Below are 27,476 nucleotides of genomic sequence, written 5' to 3'. Positions count from 1 at the left end.
ATCTGGGGGCTGGAGGGAGTGAAGGCTGTGAGGGCCTGGGCAGGGGCAAAAAGCCATGCACTTTAATTGAACATTTAGTACCAGTTAAGTAGGGTTCCTACACATGAAGCCTTACCTGATCAGCTCGATGTAAATTTGTTTGGCTCCTGCTGAAACAGACAGTACCCTCAGGTGGAAATGAAAACAAGTCTCCCTGACGCTGGTCTGTGTTGCTGAGTGTTTCTGTGGCAGGTGCATGTGTGTGCCTCTCTGTTCCCTCAAAGTCAGTGGTCAAAGCTGGTTGAATACCAGCATCGAAGAATACATGGTATAGTGTTATTTAGAGGAGAGGGATCTGTTTGATTCTGTAACGTGTAAAGCTAATATGTCTTCCAAGAAGGATTCTGGCTTGGAGGATTGTAAAGGAACATTAGGAAAACTAGAATTACAGAAAGCTGGGAAATACTTTGCGGAGTTTTCTTCACACAGTGGCCTTGAATTAGTGTGTAAAGAATAGTTTTTATTAAGATGAAATCAGTTTTTCCCTTTTGGACTATTTTTAAATCACCATTTGAATGGATGCCAATTCGTAGCCTGCGGGAGTGCCCGCGTCTTGTTCCTGCCCTAGGGAGAGCTCGTCACCGGCTGAGAGGTGGCCTCGGAAGAAGCAGGCACGGCTTAGACTGGAAAGGGTGGGCCAAGTGGAAAGGTAGTGTGATGGAATAGAACCTCCTTTTGCACAATCCGAGTAGCAGGACCAAGTATGGAGCATGTGAAGAACTCAAAAAGGTCCGGTAAGGACTTTATTGTGACAGCAACGAGATGTCAGTAAAATGAATTAGATAAGAGTGACATGTTTAGATCAGTTTAGATCAGAAAGGCTACTGTGGCCTGCAGCATGAGAAGAGATTGGTTGGGGAGTGAGCACTCCAACAGGCAGGGAGAGCTGGAGACTGTCGCGGTTATCCAGGGAGATGCGACAGTTGTCTGAGCTAGCTAGCGAGGATGGAGAGAAGTGAAGGGATTCCAGAGGGAGGGAGAGTTTGATGGGACTTGGACCCATCAGTCAGGGGCTGAGTGGGTGGTTGTTCAGAGTTCGGACTGGGTTAAGGTGCTGTAGTTCATCAAGTCAGAGAACACAGGCAAGGAGTGGAAGTGAGGCTGGCGTGCGTAAGAAGGAAACAAATTCAGAGCTTGAAATCTGGAGTACTGAATTGCAGAAATGAAGTGGCATAGAATAGGAGGAGAACAAAAACAAAAAAGGCTGATACGGGACACAAAATTAACTTGAATGAAGAAAAGATTCACAGCACTTAAACTGAACACTTAGTACTAGTTAACTTGGGTCTCTACGTGCCTTACGTGATTAGTTAAGTGTAAATTTGTTTGATTTCTGCTAAAATAGTACCCTCAAGTGGCAATTGAAACAACAGCAAACCATACATCTCTCAAATGCTGGTCTATACATCAAATATTATAGATTTACAAGCGGGGAGACCTGAGGACAGGCCCCAGGTTGACTGTCTTCAGGAGTTATTTGTGAACTATAACTGATTCAGACTCTTACAATACTTAAAGATGTGTTAGTGAGGATAAAGTTAAGTGATTTGGTCATACCACTGTTTCAAAAGAAAATTTGAAATTCAATAAGTAAGAAGTTATCACAATTTTCTTTTCAAACAGTGCTATGACCAAATCATTTAACTTTATTCTGACCAATCTGCGTAAAATAGCATCGTCCCCTCCAGCCTCTTCTCAGCTTACTTTTCTCCATAGCAGTTATCACCGGCTGATATGCTAAGTATTTACTTGTTTGTTTTTCTTCTGTCCTTTCTCTCCCCCTTACTCATCTAGGATGTTATCTCTACCAGGAAAAGACTTTGTTTTGCTTACTACTATATCCCCAGCGTCTAGCTTAGTTCCCGGCACATATACGCATTTAGTAAGTATTTGTTGAATAACTGTTTTTGAGTAAATAAAATGAATGTCAATTTGGAAATTCAGCACTACCAGGTCATATAATAATAGGCTATCTTAATAAAGAAAATAGACTGAAAAAGTTCTTAAACTACAGAGAAATTTCTGTAATGTACTTTGAATGCACTATAGCTAATTTCACACATATATGTGAAATACACGAATATGTATATACAGTATAATGTACTTATGAATGCGACATAGCTAACTGGCCTTTAAATATAATCACATTTAAACTTTTCCATCTTGGCCACTTTTCTTACCAACGTTTAATCAAAACGTGTATTTTACATACTCAACCTCCACCAAATGAGCTTTTGAAAACCAGTGCATTTGAATCAACAGAAATGTACTTAAATTAACTCTGGACTTCACCTTAAGGGAAATTTTGTAAATATTTGCAAATTAAAACTGTGAAGCCTCAGATGCTCTCAGAGTAAATGAGGCAGTGATATTTCAACAGTATTTTTACAACTCTGAAATAATCTTTAGAACTGTTCTCTTCTTTCTTTTTTTTCCTTTAGTGTAGGAGCACTCCAGCCCGAGTTTCTGGAAGATCAATACCAGATTCCAGAGGTTAGAAGGTTAGATCAGTGTTCCTTCCGCCCTGTTGATAGCAGGGTAACTTTAATGTTGTGCGTTTCCAGAGTCTGTTTACACAGTCTCAGAACCCTGAGTCTTGTGTGTGTGTTGAAGATTTCTTTTTCATCGGAGTGCACCCCCGGCCCCCCAGGACTGACAGGTCTCCCAAAGCCTCCACGCCCGCGTGTGAGCTGTGAGCGTTACATCCATCCCTGTTTCTGAGGATGGCATCTACGTTTGGCGACGATCCTCTTGCTAAAGTTCACAAAGCACTTCAAAGTCAGGAGTCGCCGCCTAACCCAGGCCGCGATGCCCTTCCCGGGGCCCTCGGTGCACGCCCCCCGCTGACCACCTGGGAGCACCGGCGCGCACAGCCCACCGCACACTCCCCGCGAGCGGAGCCAGACGGCGGCGGCGGCGGCGGCGGCGGCGAGACCCAGCCCCCGGGGCAGAGCGCCGCTACCCCAACCTGCTAGCTGTCTGCCGCCCGGTCTCCCACGCCTCCACCCCTCCCCTCCCCTCCTCGGCCTTCCCCGCCGGTCCATCCCCGCGCCCGCCGCCGCCTCCCTGGGAAGCTTGTCCCTCGCCACCCGCCGTAGCCCGGCGCTGGCCGGTCGCCGTCTCCAAGATGGCCGCGGCGCGAGCGGCTCCTGCGGCGGGCTAGAGGCGGAGGCGGAGCCGAGTCACTCCTGCACTCCGGGGCTCCGGTCCCCCGCGCCAAGCTGCAGCTTACTGCCCGCCGCGGCCATGCGGGGCTCCGTGCACGGATGAGAGAAGCCGCCGCAGAGCTGGTCCCGCCGCCCGCCTTCGCCGTCACTCCCGCCGCCGCCATGGAGGAGCCGCCGCCGCCGCCGCCGCCGCCGGAACCCGAACCCGAGCCGGAGCGCTGCCGGGCGGCGAGGTGAGTGGGGCTGCCGCGGCGGGCCCGGCGCAGAAAGCGGGTCTCGTCCTGGCCCGAGCTTGGTCGGGGGCACGAGGGGGCGTGGGGGCCTCTGCTTCCCGCCAGGTGGTGCGGGAGCATCCAGGCTGCCGGGCCGGAGGGGCGGGGTGCAGCCCTGGACGGAGGGCACGGCGGCCGGGTCGGCCCAGGGACTCCTGCCGGGGCGCCGCAGGTCCGGCCGAGCGCTTAGCCCGCCGACCCTCCTTGCAGCATCGCCGCGCGCCGGGAATGCGGCGGGGCGGGAGCGTAGCGGGGCGCCCCTGGTCCTGCCGGGACTGGCACCCCTCCCCCTCCCCCCCCTCCAAGGCTTCCGAACCGGCGCCGCGCTGAAACTACGCCCCTCGTTACTAAGCGAAAATGCTACCTCCCCTTCGCCCCCGCTCAAGTAAAGAGGTAGACGCTCGTGAAGCAGATGCACACTGGCTGTTTCCCCTTCGTTCTCCCCCTGCCCTCCGTTTGTCTCCCCCCGAGTGTGCCTGTGCAAACAGGTTGGTTTCTCTTTCTGAGGGTCCTTCACCGGCCGTGAGTAGTGGCGTTGTGCAGATTGTTGCGCACACGTGCACATCAAGTGAAGGATTGATTTGTCCAAAACTTTGCTCCCACAGGAAGCTGTAATATGGAACTTTGGTACCCAAAGCATTCGTTGCATTCTGTTCCCTAGGGGCTCTGTTACTGAATTCTTATGTCATTTTTCTGATCGGGAGATGAAATTCACCATAACTAAGAATTTCCCTCTTATGTGCCTCCGTTTGTATGTTCAAATGACCTCTTACCCCTGTCTTTTGCATCCCAGTGTAAACTTGCAAACTGCTGCCCCCTGTCCCCTGTAAGGAAAATACTTCCACGTCTCCTCTTGCATCTTGCTATCTTGCTTTGTAGTTGCAGGAATAAGGGACTTAAGTGTCCTCTTTCTTTTTCCTCCTTAAAGAAATTTTAAACAAAATCTGCAGCTGTAGTTAGAACTGAATACAGGAACCACATTCGTGCTTGTTATGACCCAGTCGGCCCAAACAGATTTGTTTGGTTTTTACAGGCTGTGAAGAAAGTCGTTCTTCATTTTCCTTAACTCTGAGGTACTAACGAGATACTCTTGTGAACTTTTAGGGAACAGCTTCTGTAAATAATGGTACATGGTGTAATGAGAATTCATTTTGGTCCTTTGGAATACATCTAACATTTTTAGAACTTTTGTCAGAAAGTTTATTATATAAATTTGGTAGTAGATTCATACTTTGAGTATTTTGACTCCTTTATGTTTTTCTTTAAAAATAATAATAGCGAACACTTACTAATCGTTTAAAATGTGCCATTTCCTTTGCTTCTGTTAACCCATTTAATCTTGACCAACAACCTTATGAGGAACATACTATTACTGTCTCTTTTTAAGATGAGGAAACTGAGGCACAAAGTTAAGTGTTTTGTCCAAGGTTTCACAGTTAGTGCTGAACTCAGGTCTGGCTGCACATTCCCTGCTCTTAACCGCCATGAAGAAGAGAGTTGATTTCATTATACAAACGGGCAGATCAGAAGTTATAATTCTGTATAACTATACTCTGGGAAAAAATGGATGTGAACATTCTTAGGTAAAAGGAACAGAGAGAATTGCAAATGTGCTGTAAAAAATGACTGTTTCTCTAATGATAAAAAGAAATCTTTAGTTTTCAGCCAGGTTTCTGTCTTTGTTATAGTAGAAATAGGTCAGGATAATCGGCTTCAACTTTAAGTGAACAGCACTGTACAGAACAAGAAGATCTTAGAAATATTTTTCTTAGCAACATTGCAGTTAATTGTAGATCATTAGTAAAAGATGCTTCAGGGGCTCTGCAGTTGTTTATTTGAATTTCTTTTACCTGTGTTTTTAACCATTTTAAAGAGGCTCAACATGCATTTTCAAATAATGCTAGATGCCACATTTAACGCATAGGAGACCAATAACGTGACTTGTGCTACTAGGTTAACTGGTTTGGGACAGACCAGAATAAAGCTCCATGTGCCATCCTTGTTCATGCACTTCATGTCGATGTGTCATTGATGAGGAAGGCTGATCTGATGCACAGGTCTTTTGTGGAAAGCAGGCCCGCACACGTTGGCCAGTGCAGCAGTGCGGCAGGTGCCAGCCCAGTACATCTGCTCAGCGCGTGCTGATGTGAGAGTTATGCAATGACCGGGGAACACAAAACAGGTTGAGAAGCGACAGTGCTCTTATGGGTTTACTGCCTGTTGTCAGTGGTGGATACTTCTTGTCCTTGTTTTTGATAAATAATTCATGATAAGGATAGCAGTTGTTATTGTTAGTGATTAAACTTAGAAATAAGCATTCCTTATAATTTCTTTTTTAAGCTTCTGGGTCAGTTGGAGGAGGATCCTGAGATTATAAGGAGAGCTTTTAAAACTAATTTGGAACAATTTACTTTTGTGATTTCTTGAAGCTGCGTTTAAAAGAAACACAGATCTTGGCTATTAAGGCTGATATGAGACTGCTCCTATCTCCTGTAAGCTTTCATAAAAATGTTTACGTTAGGGCTTCCCTGGTGGCGCAGTGGTTAAGAATCCGCCTGCCAAATGCAGGGGACACAGGTTCTAAGCCCTGGTCCGGGAGGATCCCACATGCCGCGAGCAACTAAACCTGTGCGCCACAACTACTGAGCCTGCGCTCTAGAGCCCGTGAGCCACAACTACTACTGAAGCCTGCGTGCCTTGAGCCTGCGCTCCTCAACAAGAGGAGCCACCGCAATGAGAAGCCCACGCACCGCAACCAAGAGTAGCCCCCGCTCACCGCAACTAGAGAAAGCCCTTGTGCGGCAACAAAAACCCAGTGCCAAAATAATAAATTTAAAAAAATAAATTAAAAAAAAATAGCCTCCTTGTTCTCATTTATTGACCCGTGTAAAGTACTTGTTACATGAAATAACTTTTTTTAACCAGTGACTTTATTTACTTTTTATAATATGGTTCTTATAAGTTCATTTGAAAAAATGGGTTTCACTACTAAAAAAGTACTTCAATATTCTGTCCCTCCTAGGTGGTTTGATCTCTCCCTCTCCTTGAATGTCCCCTTGGAGCCTGCTTGTTTCAGTCTTGCCACTGGATGTCACTTATTTATTCTCCTTAGCGAAACCCACCTTGCGGTGCAGCTGCAGGCTCTCCTGGCAGCATCAGTGATGGGCGTGGCTTGAGACCCTTACTAGGGGAGATACTGTTGGCAGGGGTGGCTTTAGGCAGAGAAGCAGTGACCACACAGCAGTAACAAAGGGCTCCAGTGATAGCAGAAGCTCCTTCATGTTCTGAAATGGGGACAGCTCGTCTTTCAAGAAGGACTTTGTGGTTCCCTTTTTTTTTTTTTTTTTTTTTTTTGCGGTACACGGGCCTCTCACTGCTGTGGCCTCTCCCGTTGAGGAGCACAGGCTCCAGACGCGCAGGCTCAGGGGCCATGGCTCACGGGCCCAGCCGCTCTGCAGCATGTGGGATCTTCCCGGACTGGTGCACGAACCCGTGTCCCCTGCATCGGCAGGCGGACTCTCAACCACTGCGCCACCAGGGAAGCCCTTGTGGTTCCCTTTAATTGTCATATTGTTAGAAGTTGCTTCTACTTCTTTCACTTGCGTTCTCTTAATGTCTTGTAAATCTTGTTCTGAGCCCTACTGAAATAAGGGGATATAAAGTCTTGATTGTTTACTGGATACGTTGCCTTAATAACTTCCTGTTACTTAATAATTCCTTATTCTTCAGTGATTATAATTTTTACTCATAGCATGCTGTTGTTTTAGCCTTCTCATTTGACCAGGTGGTATGTATTGTTTATAAAGACACTTTGATGCCTCCAGTCAGTAGGCCACTGGAAGTAATTTCTTTAAAGAGAAAATGGGGGAAATGTTGGAAAAAGAGTTTGGCCAGTGACTGCTGTGGGTCTTTTTTTTTTTTTTTTTTTTTTTTATTGCGGTACTCGGGCCTCTCACTGTTGTGGCCTCTCCCGTTGCGGAGCAACAGGCTCCGGACGCACAGGCTCAGCGGCCATGGCTCACGGGCCCAGCCGCTCTGCGGCATGTGGGATCTTCCCGGACCGGGGCACGAACCCGTGTCCCCTGCATCGGCAGGCGGACTCTCAACCACTGCGCCACCAGGGAAGCCCTGCTGTGGGTCTTTATAAGCTGGCATTCCCTGGGCAGCATACGGTAAGCAAGGTTCAGGTACTGTGCTTCAGCTCCTACTTGGCTTTGTCTGTACCTGCTGGGTCAGTGTATTCTTTTGCCTGTAGAAAGCCAAAGTATAATTAAGAGATTGATTGGTAAGCATGACATCAGCTAGGGAAATTAGTTGAATGATCTTAGTGAGTAATGTTAACAGACCAGGTTGGCTTGCATCCCTAACAGGCATACCCCCTGCTTCTAGGATGAGAGGCAGGTAACAAGAGTCTTACTCTTAGGTTTTCGTTTCCCTAGGCTTCACACGGGCTGCTGTTTTTCTTTTCCCTCTGGTCACTAACTTCCCTCAGTTTGTTAGGTTACAGTGTGTTTGTTTTTAATCTTCAGTCTTACTTTAACTAGATTATGACAAACCTTGCTTTTCCTGCTTTACTTTGAGGTATATTGTATCCTTGTCCCTTAAAGACATCTGTTTAAAAAACCCTCAGTGGTAGATTTTTACTAATGGTAAGTCTCAGAGGATCACCTAACTGTCTTCACCCTCCTCATAATCCACTCCTCTGACCCTGCCCCCAACAAAGAGTCCTTTGGCGTAGTTTCTGGAAAAGGTGTGGCAAAGATGTCAGTGGTTGGTGCTTTCGTAAAATGCTTTTTGACTCTTGTGAGTATTGTGTTCAAAAAAGATCATGATGGTATGTGGTTGATCTGGATTTGTCATAAAATTAAATTTATTTTAATTTTTTTAATAAATTTATTTATTTTTGGCTGCGTTGGGTCTTTGTTGCTGCGCGCGGGCTTTCTCTAGTTGCGGCGAGCGCAGGCTACTCTTCCTTGCGGTGCACGGGCTTCTCATTGCGGTGGCTTCTCTTGTGGCAGAGCACGGGCTCTAGGTGCGCAGGCTTCAGTAGTTGTGGCATGCAGGCTCAGTAGTTGTGGCTCGTGGGCTCTGGAATGCAGGCTCAATAGTTGTGGCGCATGGGCTTAGTTGCTCCGTGGCATGTGGGATCTTTCCAGACCAGGGATCGAACCCGTGTCCCCTGCATTGGCAGGTGGATTCTTTTTTTTTTTTTTTTTTTTTTTGCGATACGCGGGCCTCTCACTGTTGTGGCCTCTCCCGTTGTGGAGCACAGGCTCCGGACGTGCAGGCTCAGCAGCCATGGCTCACGGGCCCAGCCGCTCTGCGGCATGTGGGATCTTCCCAGATCAGGACACAAACCCGCGTCCCCTGCATCGGCAGGCAGACTCTCAACCACCGCGCCACCAGGGAAGCCCTGGCAGGTGGATTCTTAACCACTGCGCCACCAGGGAAGTCCATAAAATTAAATTTAAAAAATTTAGACCTACATGAGAATTCTGTGCAGCTATTAAAAACCATGTTTTTAAGGAATATTCAGTGACATGGGCAAGTGGTCATGATATAATTCCTTCTAGATAAGGCTTCATACAAGTGGGACCTGAGTATCTACTTTTAAAGAGATTCTCAGGTACTTCAGATTTATACATACCCACCACTGTGTTCAATGAGAAAAGCAGATTATACAACAGCATGTGCAGAAGATGGTAGCCAATACTTGAGGTGGCTGCTCAGCTCGTATAGATCTCTCCACCAGCTGTGACTGTCCTGCCCCCTCACCCAAGCCCCTCTCTTGATTCTAGCTCCATGGTACAGATTGGAGCTGCCCTCGGCTTATGCACTCCTGGCTATAGGGATGGGTGCTTGATGCAAGCCAGGCCATTCGAGTTCTTTCCTAGGATTTTTCAAATTGGAGCTGGGGGACAGAAAAGCTCTTTTTAGTAACTGAAATGTATACTGTGGAGTCCTGAGCCTAGAGCTAGCTCCCCGAACCGTAGTCACCATCTCACAGAGAACTAGTTTGGTTTCAGACAGTGACGTTGAACCCCAGAGAAAAGAAGAGACCAAAAGAAGTCTTTGGCTATTGTCCTTTTATGCTACATTCACCCCCATTTTTCTCTTGATTCGTTATGTGAATTGATAAATTCTTTATTTCTGCATAAACCATTAATAATTTGAGTTGGGCTTCTTAAAATCCTTATACTTAGTGTGAACCCATTAAAAAAAGTATATATGTGTCTAGAAAAAAGGTTGAAGGGATACATCCTACTTTTTTCCTAAAATTTTTTATAATGAATGTTACATGTTTTTATTTTACAATAAAAAGCTAGAGAGCCCAAATTCCTCTACATTTATCATTTTAAGTCTCTTTACTTTGCATTGTTCCTAAAATTGAAATTGATAAGATTCTATATGTTGTGTAAAGAGACTATTGTTGCCAAATTTTAAATAAATTAAAATTTTCCTTTTTAAAATTTTAGTATATATGCACTGTCTGAGCTGACGATATCCATTTGGTTTTCTTTAATTATTTAGTTGATCCTGGATAACAGAGTTTGTAGTTGAGGTACAAACAACATCAGCAGTAACAAACAAAGGGCTTTGCTCTATGGTGGCCTTTATAGTCATAGAATTATTACTTCGATCTATAACTATATTCTCAACATGTATGTTATGTTAAAATACTTTACCCTTTTTAAGAGGCATGGTTGAAACCACTGTATTTTAAAAGGAACATTATTTCTCTGGAAGGTAGGTGTGGTAGGTACAGTCTTATATTTCCCACAGACCTCACACTCACGTATGGAGTGCAAGTTGCCTTTAGATATTTATTCACTAATGGCATAGGCAAAATGAAAATTTGTTTTTGACCTGTAAGAACACTCATTTGTCGTATTTTGCAGACATCAGTAGAAGTATTAGTCTCATGGATCATATGGATGCCAAGTGTTTATAAAGTAGCAGGGAAAGATATTAAGAATATATTAGGCATTCTTTCAAAAGCGTTTCATAAGAGGATTTCCTTTCAGCATAATTTCAGAAGAAGTAAGCCTTCTGTGGAAAAAAGTAGATGCTAAGCTTTAAAGCTGATCAGATTTGATGTTTTCAGTGGAGCTTTTTTTTTTTTCTTTTTGCATGTGAGCAGGCTATTTGAGGGTACTGCTGAACTGTAGAATGTTCTCAACAGGGCTTATTAGAGGACAGCTAGTTTGGAGATGTAAAATTAATAGAAATTGTCAACCTTTTTAATCTTTCAGTGGAAATAGTTTGGAAGAAAATTTAATACATGCATTAAATTTATTGTACCATTGAAATTCTGAAGTCTTTTTGTGTAGGAACATAAAAATATAGGTATAAGTTGGTTTTCTCACAAAATTTTTTTTAATTAATTAATTAATTTATTTTTTGGCTGTGTTGGGTCTTCGTTGCTGTGCACGGGCTTTCTCTAGTTGCAGTGAGCAGGAGCTACTTTTCATTGTGGTGTGCAGGCTTCTCATTGCAGTGGCTTCTCTTGTGGAGCACAGGCGCTAGGCGCATGGGCTTCAGTACTTGTGGCGTACGGGCTCAGTAGTTGTGGCTCACGGGCTCTAGAGTGCAGGCTCAGTAGTTGTGGCGCACAGGCTTAGTTGCTCCGTGGCATGTGGGATCTTCCTGGACCAGGGCATCTGAGCCATGCCCTTCATTTTAGAGGTGAGAAAAGCAGCCTACAGAGGCTGCAGCTTCCCCAGGGTCACAGCCTAGGACCCAGGTCTCCAGGCTCTCACCTCCCGTTCCTTCTGTCACTCTGTGCTCCCGTTAGTGTCCAGAGCTAAAGGTGCTCTTCAGCTCAGGCCCGCACACCAACCATGGATGGAATACTCGGCTTTCTGGATTAAGTGGACTTTACAGGGTGGAGAAGTGATGAAAGATTTGTTTTCAGAAAAAGAAAAAAAAAAATGCAAAAGAAACACCCAACCCTGAAATCTCCCCCAAACTCATTGTACACACCTTTTTTTCCCATGAAACTTTGTTTCAAGTTCACAGAATAAAGAGGTGCTGGCACTCAAACCTTTTTAGAGATCTCCTTATTTTTTTCTGTGCTCAGTCTTTAGGTCAATCAGGCAGTAAGATTGTAATTTCTGTCCCGGGGTGGTGATGTTGAAACTCTGGCTGTGCTTGTGACCTATGGTAGGAAGTATGTTTTACAACAGTATGTGGGTGCTGTATAACTGAAACAAAAATTTATGAAACAATGTTTGACCTTGTAATATATGATATATGCTGAAAATTCTTGTTTTGTTCTCCTACTAAAAAAATTGTTCATCGTGACTCATTAAATTGGTTTTATTATCTACAAATGGGCTGTGACCCTCATTTTGAAAAGCACGGCTCTACCAAAATTTTAAAAAGATGCTATTGCAAATACTTTGTCCTTTGTCCCTTGAGATTGAGTCAGGAGAACAAGCATTGTGCTTATCCACTAAATGGTCAGAAGGCGTTTTGAAGAAGCTAGGCACGATTTGGATCCGACTGTTTCTTCTTTGAAAACAGCGTTGTTCCCCAAAGGCAGGAACAAGAATGCATCTTATCCTGTGTCTCAAGGTTGTTCTCTTGGTTGCCTATCCTTAAACACAAGGGTTGTAAAGATGAGTTTAAAATTTGGTATTAATTTTACAGTAAAATTTGTGTTGGACTATATGAGTACATTAGATAATTTGTTCATTTTTCTCTGAAACACTAATATGTATTTTAATTTTTTTTCCAGTAGAGCAGTCCTCAAGAAAAAAAAGGAACTCATTCTCTCCTGCTCTGTGTGTGTGTGTGTGTGTGTGTGTGTGTGTGTGTGTGTTAGGATACAGCAGTTTTCACTGCAGTGAAGTATATTTTTATTTTTTTAAAAATTTATTTTTTATTTTTTGGCTGCATTGGGTCTTCATTGCTGCACGCAGGCTTTCTCTAGTTGCGGCAAGTGGGGGCTACTCTTCATTGCGGTGCGTGGGCTTCTCATTGCGGTGGCTTCTCTTGTGGAGCACGGGCTCTAGGCGCGCAGGTTTCAGTAGTTGTGGCTCAAGGGCTCTAGAGCGCAGGCTCAGTAGTTGGGGCGCACGGGCTTAGTTGCTCTGCAGCATGTGGGATCTTCACGGACCAGGGCTGGAACCCGTGTCTTGGTCTCCTTCTTTGCCTTGTTAATTCTTCCTCCTCCTCCTGGTCTTCTTTTAAGCATTGCTTACTTCAGGGTCAGCCTTCCCTTAACCTCATACCCCTTCACTAGAAGTTAGATTAAGTCCCTCTGTTCTGAGTCTTCCCAGTCCGAGTGGTTCTCCACCATGTTCTGGCATCTCACCATTTGTAATTATCTACTTGAATGAACATTTGTTTATTGTCTCTTGGCCTCAATAGCCATCAGACTCCAGGAGGGCAGGGATGTGGTTGTTTGGCTCACTTTTAGGTCTCTGTTCCTGGCACAGTGTCTAATGAGTGCTAGGCTCTCCACAGGTACTTGTTGGATGGAGGAGGCAGTGGATATATTGGAGGGCACAGAGGTGTTGGTACTAGACAGACAGGCTTTGAATCTTACCTTTTAATTAGTAGCCTCTGATTTGGGGAAAGTTACTTAACTTCTCTCAGAGTCAGTTTGCTCCTTTGAAAATCAAATAATAATAGCACCTCCTTCGTAGGTTGTTACTAAATTAAATGAGATAATGGCCTTTTATATAAAGTGCTCCGTAATTTAGTTCTCTTTATTAATTTCTTTGCTTTTTATTTTTTCATTTAAAGTGAAAAGGGAGGAAGTCCATCGTAATTAATTTTCATAAAAAGCCATCAGGTATGTTTTGAGGCTAGGTACATTTTAAAATAGCTGCAGTAATCTTTATTCAAGAAACATTTGTTTTTTCCATGTCTGTTGAAGGCATAGGAGAAAGAGGATTTGGGGACCTGGCTTTTCCAGATTCCCTCTTTCGCTTCAACTGTGATTATTTTGCATATTCCTAAAGGTGTTTGGAATTTTGACACGAGCATCGTAAATCATGACACTTAAATCAGAAGTGTTTACACTGCAGGTTGAATGACTCCTTTAGGTCATCAGGCACAGCTCAGTCTTTTTTTCTCTGGAACTTCTTTTTAGTTGTTTGTTTAACTTGACATGTCTTTACAACTTAGATTACTACTGTTTTCATTTTTTTAAATGTTGTGCATTATATTTAAGAGTAATATTTTCCAAACTGGTCTAGCTGTTGCCTTAGAAAAGTGAATGAAATCACTTTTCTAAATCAGTTAGAAATCTCTCTGATTATAAAAGTAACACATGTCAATTGTAGAAAAATCTGAAAAGTATAAAGAAGAAAATAGCCAGTCATAATCCTACCATCTAAAAATAGTCACCATTAACATTTTGGCATATTTCTTTCCTGGGCTTTACCTCTTTACCTCTGTGTGTGTGTGTGTGTGTGTGTGTGTGTGTGTGTGTGTGTGAGATTTATATATTGGTTTGGCCAAAAAGTTCGTTTGGTATTTTCCTGTTAAGACAACTAGCAGTGCTTAGTTGTCTTTAATTTCATTCCAGACAATTTTGTTGGGTTGCATTGTGACATATACCCTAACATATCAGTGTGCATTTAAAGAAAAAACTTATCAAAATTGGTGGATTTTTGTGTAGCCATTTTAATATTGCAGGTGGAAGGAAAAAAACAACATTTTCAGCATATTATGCTTTATTATTTCAAGAAAGGTAGAAACGCAACTGAAACCCAAAAATGATTTGTACGGTGTGTGGAGAAGGTGCTGTAACTGATCGAACATGTCAAAAGTGGTTTGCGAAGTTTCGTGTTGGAGATTTCTCGCTGGATGATGCTCCACAGTCAGGTAGACCAGCTGAAGTTGATTGTTCTCATTAATTGAGAACAATCAGTGTTATACCACGAGGGAGATGTCCGAATTCTCAAAATACCTGCATCAAGCATTGAAAATCATTTGCACCAGCTTGGTTACATTAATCGCTTTGATGTTCGGGTTCCACATAAGTTAAGTGTATTTCCGCATGCGATTCTCTACTGAAACGTAAGGAAAACGTTCCGTTTATAAAACAAATTGTGACGGGTGATGAAAAGTGGATACTGTACAATAATGTGGAATGGAAGAGATTGTGGGGCAAGTGAAATGAACCACCACCAACCACAGCAAAGGCCGGTCTTCATCCAGAGAAGGTGATGTTGTATATATGTTGGGATTGGAAGGGAGTCCTCTATTATGAGCTCCTTCCGGAAAACCAAACGATTAATTCCAACAAGTACTGCTCCTAATTAGACCAACTGAAAGCAGTACTCGTCAAAAAGCGTCCAGAATTAGTCAGCAGAAAACACATAATCTTCCGTCAGGATAACGCAAGGCCGCGTGTTTCTCTGATGACCAAAGACTGTTACAGCTTGGCTGGGAAGTTCTGATTCATCTGCCGTTTTCACCAGACACTGCACTTTGGGATTTCCATTTATTTCCGTCTTTACAAAATTCTCTTAATGGAAAAAATTTCAATTCCCCGGAAGACTGTAAGAGGCACCTGGAACAGTTCTTTGCTCAAAAAGGTAAAAAGTTTTGGGAAGATGGAATTATGAAGTTGCCTGAAAACTGGCAGAAGGTAGTGGAACAAAAGGTGAATATGCTGTTCAATAGAGTTCTTGGTGAAAATGAAGAATGTGTCTTTTATTTTTACTTAAAGACTGAAGGAACTTTTTGGCCAATCCAGTATATAAATTACATATATGTTTATATATATATATATATAAAAATTTCCCCTCCATACAGTCTATCTTTAGAAGCTACTATATCATGAGCACTTTCCCATGTTTTAAACATATTTAATGACAAACAATATTCCTCTTTATTGGAATACTGTAATTTAACTGTTTTTGAATTACTTTGACTAGAGTTCTATAAATCCTGACTCATTCCACTGGTGTGATCTCAGAGTTGTTTAAAGAGGCCATCAGAAGCCTCTACCTGAAAGTATAATACATGGGAGAGTCCTTTTCCACAGGCCCTGAGATGGCCCTTCTTTGTTGAAGACAGGCACCCTGGACTGTAGCCGAGGCTAGGTGCTTTCAGGGAAGCAGCCGAGTAAAACAAGCACCTGTCTGTAGGTGATGGAAAACTTAAAGTGGGATGTAGTGATTCTTATTACACAGTATTGGGGGTAATCTCTGTCTGCCAGTGGGAGCCTCTGTTATGTAGCAGCTGCCTCCTGACCCCCATTGAGTGTTTTCTGATGTTTCTATTCCAGGAAGCTGCTTGTGATCTTAATTAATTTAACTAGTCCTTTGTTGGACTTTTAGGGTGTTTCCATTTCTTTAGCTATTATAAGCAACAATGTTATGAACATTCTTTTTGGCTCAGTCTTTATGTATATCCAAGATATTTTATTAGAATAAAATCCTGGAAATGAAATTACAGTATTAAAGAGTATACCTATATATATATTTTAGGTATAATCTGTTCCTCTGTAAGTACAGAATTTTACATATTGAATTATATATAATAGAGGCAACTATATAGGCAATTCACAGAATTTGATAATACAGAGATGAAAGAGAAAGAGAGGCCAATTGACCAATTAGGTGGGACCCGGTAGGTTCCCTCAGGTTTTTTTATTTTAAATTTTTGTGTAATATTTGCTGTTGTGTAATGTAACACAGACATTTGTATAATATATATATGAAATGCATAGCATGATAAATTATCTAGAAGTGAACTTGCTCTTGTAAAGATCACCTGTGTGAAGAAAGCAGCATCCTAGAGACCCCTTCTGCCCCCGCACGGTCACTACCCTCCTCTCCTCGTTGCCCTGACACTTAGTGATATTTCACATCTTTCATGCAACGTGATGTTCATGAGATTCACCTATGTTGTTTTGGGTGATAGTGGTTCTTTTATTTTTGTCACTATGAAGTAGTTCATTGTGTAAATGTATCACAGGGTGTTTTTATCCGCTCAGGGTTTTGGGGGGCTTGTTTTTTACCATTGGAGTCATTGTTAAGTGTTAGTTTAGTAGCGCTGAAGTATATTCATTCACACTGTGGCAGATCTCTGGAACTCTTCATCTTGCAAAATGGAGACTCTGTGTCCAGTAAATAACAACTCCCCTCTCCTCTCCCCTACCCCCTGGTCCAGGGAGCTTTCTGGGTTGGAGATCTCCCTACCCTCAGATTTAGCTAGAAATAGGGAGGCCATGAATTTCACTTGAAGTCTGTTTGTGAGCAGACCTTTCAATACATCCCTACACAAATTTGCCACTCAAAGGTAGCTAAATTCGAAACTCCTTTAAGCTTAAGGTCCAGGCCAAATAGACCTCATCCACACTGAACATCTCTCCCCTTCCTGAACATGGCATCTTTTTTCTCAACTTCTTGCCTTTGAGTAGATTGGTTCCTGTGTATCAACTACCCTTTCCTCACTTTTCTACTGCAGTCATTTCAAATGGCACTTGTCTTCTGAATCCTCTCACAGTCTCCTAGGCAGATAGATAATACTTGTATTATGTGTAAGTGTAACGTAAAACATGCCCTGTCTTCAAGGGATTTATAATTTAGTTAAGGAGAAGAGATAAGGTAAATAGAAGCTTTATAATTCATGGTCTGGTGCAGAAATGGTAAGTTTACATCTATCATCTACCTGTGTACCATCATTCAAATAGTATAACATGTTTTATATAATGATTACAATGAACTTGTAAAATAGATGTGCATTTTTCAGATGGAGAAAGTGAGTCTTTAAGAGATGTATTAGTTCAGGGGACTTCGCTGGTGGTCCAGTGGTTGGGACTCCTGGCTTTCACTGCAGGGGGCACAGTTTCAATCCCTGGTCTGGAAAGTAGGATCCTGCGTGCTGTGCGGTGCGGCCAAAAAAATAAATAAAGGGGAGAGAGATAGATAGATAGATAGAGAGAGAGAGAGAGAGAGAGAGAGAGAGACAGATGTGTTAGTTTAGAATACCTGGAGTCAGGACACATTCATCCTTGTTATGCTTCAGAGTCTGTGGTTCTGTGTTTTATATGCTATCTCCTTAGGCATAAATGTGAAAGGATGTGGTGAATGATTTAAATAATAGTTTATTATAGCAGTAAAAGATATCAAAAGGATGATTAATTGCCAAGTAAATTATACAGGGGTGAGAAGAGGTCCCTCTAGACTGAGGTGGGCATGATATATTATCTGAACATATTGTGAGCGTTTGCCATGTTAGTAAAAATATTAAAACATCATTTAAAAATAGCTGTATAATTTCAGTTTATGGTCATGCTCTAAACCATTTACATTATTACCAGTTTCTTGCTGTCCTAGGTAGCACTGCAGTGAAGCTGCTGATCCACAGCTCTTAATGCTCTTCTGGCTGCTCTTGTAAAGTCATTTCCTGAATGTAGAATTTGAAAGGAGTTTGAACACATTTCAGAGTTTTAATATCTACTGTTAAACATTTTCTTCTGAAAAGATTATATGAATGTATAGGCCACAAATAGTGTTTATCTTACTAGATTTCTAGCTTTGAGTATTATTATAAAAAGTCTTTGCTAATTTAATAGCCCGGAAAGGGTTATCTTGTTTTAATTTGAGTGTCTGGTTACTAAATAGGTGGAACTATTTTCATGTTTTATTGCTACTTAAATTTATTTTGTGAATTATCTTTTTATATTCTTTGCTTATTTTGCTGTTGGTATCTTAGGGTTTTTCTTGCCAGTTTTTTTTCTTTTTTTTTTTTTTTTGCGGTACACGGGCCTCTCACTGCTGTGGCCTCTCCTGTTGCGGAGCACAGGCTCCGGACGCGCAGGCTCAGCGGCCATGGCTCACACTGGCCCAGCCACTCTGCGGCATGTGGGATCTTCCCAGACCGGGGCACGAACCTGTGTCCCCTGCATCGGCAGGCGGACTCTCAACCACTGCGCCACCAGGGAAGCCCTCTTGCCAGTTTTAATGAGTCTTTTTTTTTTTTTTTTAACATCTTTATTGGAGTATAATTGCTTTACAATAATGACTCTTTTATAAATTAAGGACATTTTTTTTTCCAGGTTAACTTTTAGTATGTTTAGTTATTATTTTTTTATATATTGAAGTTTTAAATGTTCACATAGTTAAATATTTTCTTTTAAATTTTCTTCCATTTCTTTAAAGCTAGGAAGTCCAACACATGTAATTAAGGGAAAATCATTTCAGACCCATTTTTTCTGGAAAAATACCATAAGTACCATTTTCTATATTTTATGGAAAAATACCATAGCTTACATAAACTGTAAGCCATAAAAGAGCTTATAATGTAGGTTTTATGTATTTTTATATCACTGTAAATCTTGTCTAATAGCTATGCACATGGTAGATACTGCCTAAGTATCTGTTGATGGAACGAATGAGTTAATTCAATGAATTATCACTGACAAGACTTTAATAATTTTACTGGTTCTTGGCACCTCTTCCTTTGTACTCCCTTTCTGTTCTCATTTTCTGAGAATTTGTGAACTAATAAAAGACAAAGGAGTGTCTTTTTTTAAGGCTCCGTATGCAAGATTTCTATTCCTTTTTGCATCGCTGGATACTACATCTTACATACCTGGTAAGAGCTCTCCTCTTAGAATTGCTCTCTGAATGAGAGTTGATGTAGAACCTGTCATAAGATCCCTAATTCCCCTTGTTTTAGTAGAAATAGGATTGCCTTCTGTTCAAATCCTGCTCATTTGCTAGTGCTTTTTCAAATTATTTTGTTAGAATTTGAATAATAGGTGATTAAAGTAAGGTAATTTGGTTATGTAGAGATCTGTACCATACAGTTTCCCAAATGTTTTGCTGTTCAAAATTTCTTCAAGACATGAAAAAGTGAGATAGCCCCCTTTTTTTTTTTGGTGCTAGAAGCTTGTACTGACCTTAAAGTATATATATTTGAATTCTTAAACATTCCATTTCTAGGCTATCAGAAAGTATTCTAACTGAAACTGGGTTTTACATGGAGAGTAAGAGAACTATAGGAGTAGGTATCTTGCCTTTACGTATTTATTTTTTTTGAAATAGCTTTCTGCCAATCAAGAGGTCCTTGGTTCATATCCGAGGTGTCCCCACGTAAAAAAAAAAAAAAAGGGAAGGGAAAAAGAAATAAAATAAATTTATTGAGATATAATTCATATGGCATACAGTTCGCCCATTTAAAGTGTCCAGATTGGTTGTTTTAGTGTGCTCGAAGGTATGTGCAAACATCACCTGGTCAATTTTCGAGTGTTTTAATTACCTCAGAAAGAAACCTGGTACCCTTCAGCTACTGCTGCCTCCCACCCCCCATCCCTCCCAGTCCTAAGCAACCATTAGTCTACTTTCTGTGTCTGTATATTTGCCTGTTCTGAACATGTTTTATAAATGGAATCATATAATATATGGTCTTTTATGACAGCTTTTATTTAGCCTAATGTTTGCAAGTTTCATCCATGTTGTACCATGTATGAGTCCTTCATTCCTTTATTTGGCTGAATAATGTTTCACTAAATGCATATGCATTTTGCTTATCCATTCTTCACTCGATAGACGTTGGGTTGTTTCCACCTTTTGGCTAGTATGAGTGATGCTGCTATAAACATTCAAGTGTTTATACAGTTGTTTGTGTGGACATATGTTTTCATTTTTCTTGCATATATATACCTAGGAGTCTAATTGCTGGCTCATACGTTTTTCAAACTGGCTGCACCACTTGACATTCCCACCGACAGTGTTTGAGAGTTCTGATTTCTTCACATCCTTGCCCATGCTTGTTATTGTCTGACTTTAAACTATTTATTTATTTATTTTTGGCCGCACTGCAGAGCACGTGAAATCTTAGTTCCCTGGCCAGGGATCGAGCCCGTGCCCCCTACATTGGAAGTGCGGAGTCTTAACCACTGGACTGCCAGGGAAGTCCCTTTCTGACTTTTTGATTATAACCACCCTAATGGATGAAAAGTACTATCTCATGGTTTTGATTTGTATTTTCCTAGTGGTGGTGAGCATCTTTTCAGGTGCTTGTTGGCCATTTGTATATCTTCGGAGAAGTGTGTATTCAGATCCTTTCCCCATTTTTAATTGGTTTATTTGTCTTTTTATTATTGAATTATGTTCAGGTATGTTTAAAGGAGAACATGAACATTGGAGAAAAATAAAAGATATTAAAAAAAACCCAAATGGAATGTCTGAAGATGAAAAATACAGTATCTGAAATGACAAATACACTGGTTGGGATTATCAACAGAGTAGGCACTGTAGAAAAAATTTTGAACTTGTGGACATAGCAATAGAAACTATGCAAAATGTAGTACAGAGAGTACACCGACTAGAAAAAAATGTATAGAACATCAGCGACATATGGGATAATATCAGGCCCTCTGCATGTCTGTAATTGGAGTTCCTGAAAGAGGAAAGCGAGGGGGGGAAACTGAAAAACATATTTTAAGAAATATGGCTGTAAATGTTTCACATTTGATGAACAAACACTATAAACCCATAGATTCAAACAGTTCAATGAGCCTCAAGAAAGATAAACCCAAAATTATCACTGGAAAATCACTGCTTAAATCTCTTTTTCTCCCATGGTTTCTACCCTTGTATGTCAGTTTTATAAATAACTTTATTCTTTTTTTGTTAAAATAAATTTATTTTATTTCTTTATTTTTGGCTGCGTTGGGTCTTTGTTGCTGCGCGCGGGCTTTCTCTAGTTGCGGCGAGTGGGGGCTACCCTTCGTTGCGGTGCGTGGGCTTCTCATTGCCGTGGCTTCTCGTTGTGGACCACGGGCTCTAGGTGCATGGGCTTAAGTAGTTGTGGATCGCAGCCTCCAGTAGTTGTGGCTCACGGGCTCTAGAGTGCAGGCTCAGTAGTTGTGGTGCACGGGCTTAGTTGCTCTGTGGCATCTTCCCAGACCAGGGCTCGAACCCGTATCCCCTGCATTGGCAGGTGGATTCTTAACTGCTGTGCCACAAAGGAAGCCCCAATAACTTTATTCTTGTAATTGTTTTCTTCTGCGTTCACGTCTCTAGTAATGTATTATATGAAACATTCTCCTTTTATCTCATTCACCAAACCATTGTGTTCCATGTTTGCTTAAATTTTTTTTCCAAGAGGCTTTGCCTTTATTGTATTTAGTTGTAGCCTTGCTTATGAACCATTTAAGGATTTTTCTAATTATTCCTAAATTAATTGGGCTGTTAAATTAAATGTTAATTTATTTTAATTAACCACTTTTACAAGAAGCATGGAGGACGGTGTCATTCCAAACGTAAAACAACAGAGTGTCACAAAAGATTGAAAATTGCTGTCTTATTTGGTGCACTTGACATTGATGTGATTTAGAAGTCAGCTTTGGGCAAAGCCAGTGTATGTGGTCTGGAGGGGGGTTGTTATTCTTGCCTAGTGCGGGTGGAAGCAACCTCGTAGCTTGAGTATTGATTTGAATTACTTATTCATCTGATACCTTTATCCTTTGAATGTCTGTTTAGTATATGTCAGGATGAGATATTTTGAAAGGAGAACCCTGCTAACTGTGGTAAATATTGTCTAGGTCCATGCTTCTATACCCTTTGTGGGTCATAGACTACATTTGAGAATCTGATAAAGCTATGGACTCTTGACTCCAAAAATGGATGTGATTAAAATTTACAGTCAGTTTCAAAGGACTCATAGTCTCTTTGATGGAGATATAAAGTAATATAGTTTTGATACTTTATTTTTTACATTCCCTGTATTTTGTACATGTTGCACTTAATTTTATACTGTGAGATACTTCTCTTTGGAAACTGTGAGTGGTGTTTATATACTCATGGGCCTTCAGGCCCGACATTTCCAGTTAATTACACATTAGCCTTATGTATTCAACTGCAGTTACCAATTATGTTCTTAGTGAAGAAAACTATAAAATTAAAAATAGGAGCTTCTTTCTAAAATTTTTTTAGGTACATTATAATTATTTCCCCCAGTTTATATAGTTTTTAGTTAGAAGAAAGTTATAGTTTTCATGAGACAAACTTTTTTTTTTTTTTTTGCGGTACGCGGGCCTCTCACTGTTGTGGCCTCTCCCGCTGCGGAGCACAGGCTCCGGACGCGCAGGCTCAGCGGCCATGGCTCACGGGCCCAGCCGCTCCGTGGCATGTGGGATCTTCCCGGACCAGGGCACGAACCCATGTCCCCTGATTCAGCAGGCGGACTCTCAACCACTGTGCCACCAGGGAAGCCCCAACTTGCCATTTTTAAGGATTTCATAACTCCTCTCAAGTGAACAATTCTTTTCTTCCTCCTCTGTTGGCTCCTGGCAGGTGAATTGGTCTTGCTTGTTGGCCTAGTGTAGACAGAATAGTTGTTTAGATTGACTTTAAGATTGAATAGTTGAGAGGCCTTGTGTGTTATATCTTTATGCCTGTCTGCTAGTGTAAGGTGATGTGGGAAATACTTTGACGAGAAAGGTCGGTTCACTCATGCCCTTCCCCTACTTAATGCTCTTTGTGGCTGCACCTTTCTTCTAGGATGAATCTGCTTTAGCGTAATCTGATGACTGCCTGCCCCTTTGGGTGCTCTTGTTTGCTCTGCCCTCTACTCTAGGCCATCATGGCCTTTATGTTTCTCAAATGAGCTGTGGGCTCTTCTGTCTCAGCCACTCCCCCTCACCCCCCTTCTGGTCAGTGCCTTCAGAGCTTCTGAGTTTCCGTTTAAGTGTTCCTTCTTTGGAGATGTATTCTTTATTATCACCCTATGGGTTCTTCAGGCTGGATCCTGTCTGCTGGTATGCTTTGTAATCTTCCTTCACAGCATAATGAAGAACTGCACTTTAAAGACTTTTGTGTGTGTACTTATATGCTAAATACCTCGTTCTTTCTATAGGTCGAAAACTTTAAGAGGGAAGGCATGGTGATTCTCTTGTTCACTATTGTATGTTTCCTCAACTCCTAGCACAGCACTTGTCCAGTAGGGCCGATGGTGAATGAAGTGAAGGTCTAATGGTGTAGTTGACACACATGCATACATAGTGCAGTATGAAACAGTTAATATGTGTTTTCAACTGTAAATAGATAAATCATTGGACTAGAGACCCAAGGAACAAAAAGCTGAAAGGGAATGAAATAAAATAACATACATTTAAAAATTTTATATCGTTTTCTATCTCTTACACAAAATCCATTCTCAAACAAAGTTAATTGTTGTTAATTCCAAATAACTGGCCTCTAATTTAAAAGGCCTGTTTTTCTTTCCCTGTAGTGGGTAGTTTTACACTTTTTTAGTCTTAAACACACACAGATTTACATGAAACGGAAACAGCGCCTGGTCTGATGAGTCCTCTGTGAGAGGAATAGTACTTTGGTGTTCCAGGGAAGACAGGGTGTGGTTCCTGTACTTGTTAGGGGCAGTAGGAAGCTACCAGAGGGAGAGTGGAGTTGAGTTACACCTTTTATTTGGTATGCAGACATAAGCAGGCCAAACAAAACTCTCACTTTTCCCCTCTCATTTGTGTCGTAAGTGCGCTGTGTCTCCCCAGGCTGGAATTTAGACTCAGCGTCTTACCTAGGCTGACAGGTGAGGAAGTATAGACCTAGAGTGGCTAAAAGACTTCACCAAAGAAGGGAGCCCCAGAGCTGGCCAGAGAACTCAGTCCCTGAACTGTCCCCAGGTTTTTTCTCCAGCCAGTAGGGACCTCCTTCCACAGGGGAGGTACTCCTCTGTGCCTGCCTTTGGGAGAAGGCAGATATCCCAGTGACCTAGGAGTGAAGGGTGGGCTGAAGTTGGGAGGGTCCCGGGCCTTGGGGTCAGACCAGGGCTCCAGCTGTGCACAGACACTTCGCAGGGAGCAGACAAGTTACCTTTGCAACTCCTTTTCCTATTCTGCAACATAGGAATCGTGATAGTACTTGCAGTGGTGTTGGGAAGACCAAATGGCATAGCATTTGTAGATTGCCTGATTGAGCGATAGGTATTTGATAATGAGACTATATGAGATAATTCTCATAATCAACGAGGATGAGCCTTCTGGGCCAAGTATCCTTTCCTAAAATGGTGCCATAGTCCTTAATCCATAAGGAGTAATGAGATTACGTAGGACGTTTAGCATAGTGCCTGGCAGATGGTTGGTATCCGGGATGTAAGGTAGTAGCTACATTGTTACAATGAAAATTGTTCATTACTGTGTGACAAATTATATAGCTGATGAAAAGCAGAAATAGAAATCTGATGCATATCCCAGTTTAGGAAGTCACTGTTTTAAATGGCATTTCCTTACCTACCATTTAAAAATTGTTTTACAACCACAATCTTGGTTATACTGATAAAGAATGGCTTAATTTTATAATTAATGTTACATTTTTTCATTTAGTCCTGGCTCTTAGTCTTTTATACCTGTATAGTAACCCAAATTTCTTCAGCATTGTCATGGAACTGTTCCATATAATGTCATTATATTAATTAACTTTTAAATAAATTTTTTATTTTAGAATAGTTTAGACTTAGTGACAGTTGGAGATAGTACAGAGAATTTCCATATATCCTGTGTCCAGTTTCTTCTGTTGTTAAATCTTACATTGCAGTGTATATTTGTTACAACTAACGATCCAATATTGGCACATTATTATTTACTTAAACTCTGTACTTTATTCCAATTTCGTTCATTTTTCCTAATGTTCTTTTCTTCTTCCCAGATCCCATCCAGGACACCACATTATGTTTAGTCATCATGTCTCCTTATCCGTGTCTTGGCTGTTACAGTTTCTCAGACTCTCCTTGCTTTTGATGACTTGAACAGTTTTAAGGGGTGCCAGTCCGGTATTTTATACACGGTTCCTCAGTTTGGGTTTGTCTGGTGTTTTTATCATGGTTTGGCTGGAGTTATGGGTTTTGGGAAGATGACCGTAGAGGTGAAGTGCCCTTCTCATCAGATCAGGAGCTCATGCTCTCAACGTGACTTGTCACTGATGATGTTAACTTTGATCACTTGGCTACGTAAATTGTTTGGGTTTTTTCTGTCCACATTTGTCTCTTCTCCCGGTTATTTATATAGTAATTGTTTATATCCATATGGACTCATGGATTCATGATTAGAATCCAGTGCTCTGTCATTTATTTTCTTGCTCAGATTGTTCCAGCTTCGGCCAGTGGGAGCTCTTTCGGTTGCTCCTGTGTCCTTTTAACATGATCCCATTGTTTTCTTGTTTTTTGAACACTTCCTCACTTGGTGCACTTACAAGATACTTCAAGCTCACATTACATCTTCCTTGCCCCCGTCCTGGAATCAGCCATCTCTCCAAGAAGTCCTTGTTCTTTTGTTGATGCGTGGTATTGGAAACCAAGATCTGGTCTCCAGATAAATGAGCTCTTTCTGTGCTAGTGTCAAAGCAGAGGTGAGAGATTTAATGTCCAAATTGTCCTAATTGCTTTTCCCACTTTTCTTTCCATTTTTCTTCATTGAAAACCCTGGGAGAGTATCTCATACGCTTTTATTTTTTCCTCGATTTATCCCCTCAGCAGTTGTAGTTCATCTTTTGAAAGTGTATGTGTGTCATACAGCATATTTATATTTATAGTAACTTCTTAAAATTTAAAGTAGAAAAAAGATAAGACAATGCAGACAACTCATCTGTTTCCTACAGAAAGTGGCTCTTCAGTTACTTGATTTCTGAGAATTACATGGGAAGTAATGACATAAAATACTTTTTTCAGATATAAATTCAAATTAGAATAAGGGGATTTTTAAAATGTTCTCACTTGTAAGAAAGAGAGAAAGTAGAGGGAGATCATAATTCTTTTTTGCTATGTTTAAAGTTTTAAACATTCGTCTTGTGTCTCTTTAAACTCTTAAATGTTTTGGGTGCACTTGGCATAGGGATAGGCCTCTTTGTTTGTTTTTCCTCCCAGCTTTGACGCAGGTTTTCATCTTTCAGATGTCCCTGCCTTAGTCCCAGAGTTCTCTTTACTTAAGCCTATAAAAACCTTCGAATGAATCATCATTTTATGTTGCTTTTCTTTAAATGTTTTTTTCGTTGGCATTTCATTGTAAATTGCATCCACAGTGAGACTGAAGTGGTGCTTATTTTCACTTCCTGTATTGAAAGAAGTGCTCCCTGCATCCACTCCTGTACAACCAGGTGCACCTAAGAAGCGTTTTTATTCCCTTTTGATTGTCTCCTTGCTAATCTGTACACATACAATCTAGTATTGATTTGCAAAGCTTTGGATAAAGATATATCAATAGATATACTCACATTTTTGGGGGGCATTAGAACTGGCAAAAATAAGAATGCACACTTGAAAATGTCTTTTTCTTTGTCCCCTTGTTTTTGGGTCTTTGTTGCTGCGCACGGGCTTTCTCTAGTTGCGGCAAGCGGGGGCTACTCTTCATTGTGGTACGTGGGCTTCTCATTGTGGTGACTTCTCTTATTGAGGAGCACGGGCTCTAGGCATGTGGGCTCAGTAGTGGTGGCTCACGGGCTCTAGAGCGCAGGCTCAGTAGTTGTGGCGCACGGGCTTAGTTGCCCTGCGGCATGTGGGATCTTCCCGGACCAGGGCTCGAACCCTTGTCCCCTGCGTTGGCAGGCGGATTCTTAACCACTGTGCCACCAGGGAAGCCCTGTCCCCTTGTTTTTAAGTACTCAACTGTTGGCAGTAAAATTGCAGAAATAATAGAAATAATCACATTTGTCTTATAGCATGACTCATATCTTTTTAAATACCTAAAACTTTTCTTTTTTTTTGTTCTAGTTCTTTTTGGATATCTTCTGGTTAACCAGAAGTGAAGAATAATAATGTGAAGTCTTTAAAGCATTTTGTAATATTTGTTTATATGATTCTATTTTCTGAAAGCCTTCGTCTGAAACTATTTTAAAAATAGCTTATAATTATTTTTATTTCTAATGATGAGTAAAGTTTATCCATGTGGGATAATTTTTCTTCATATATATATATATATATATATATATATATATGTTTTCTATCTTTGTGTTCTGTTTTGTTCGACCTACATCAGGACTGCTAAAGTATACCTTGTATAAATCTTTGTGTG

General features: G+C 41.4%; 1 protein-coding gene across 1 annotated transcript in view; it reads left to right on the top strand.

The window, feature by feature from the left end:
- Positions 1-3,305: 3,305 nt before the first annotated feature.
- The window catches only part of MAP3K4 (mitogen-activated protein kinase kinase kinase 4), a 111,811-nt gene continuing 87,640 nt past the window's right edge, over positions 3,306-27,476 (top strand). The window contains exon 1 of the mRNA XM_065888496.1: positions 3,306-3,439. Coding sequence (XP_065744568.1) covers positions 3,306-3,439 — 134 coding nt within the window. The remainder of the gene's footprint in view (positions 3,440-27,476) is intronic.

This window comes from Phocoena phocoena, chromosome 12 (assembly GCF_963924675.1).
Source record: "Phocoena phocoena chromosome 12, mPhoPho1.1, whole genome shotgun sequence".
Classification (NCBI taxonomy): Eukaryota; Metazoa; Chordata; class Mammalia; order Artiodactyla; family Phocoenidae; genus Phocoena; species Phocoena phocoena.
Note: the sequence above shows the minus strand (reverse complement) of the source record. Positions and strands in the feature narration are given on the sequence as shown.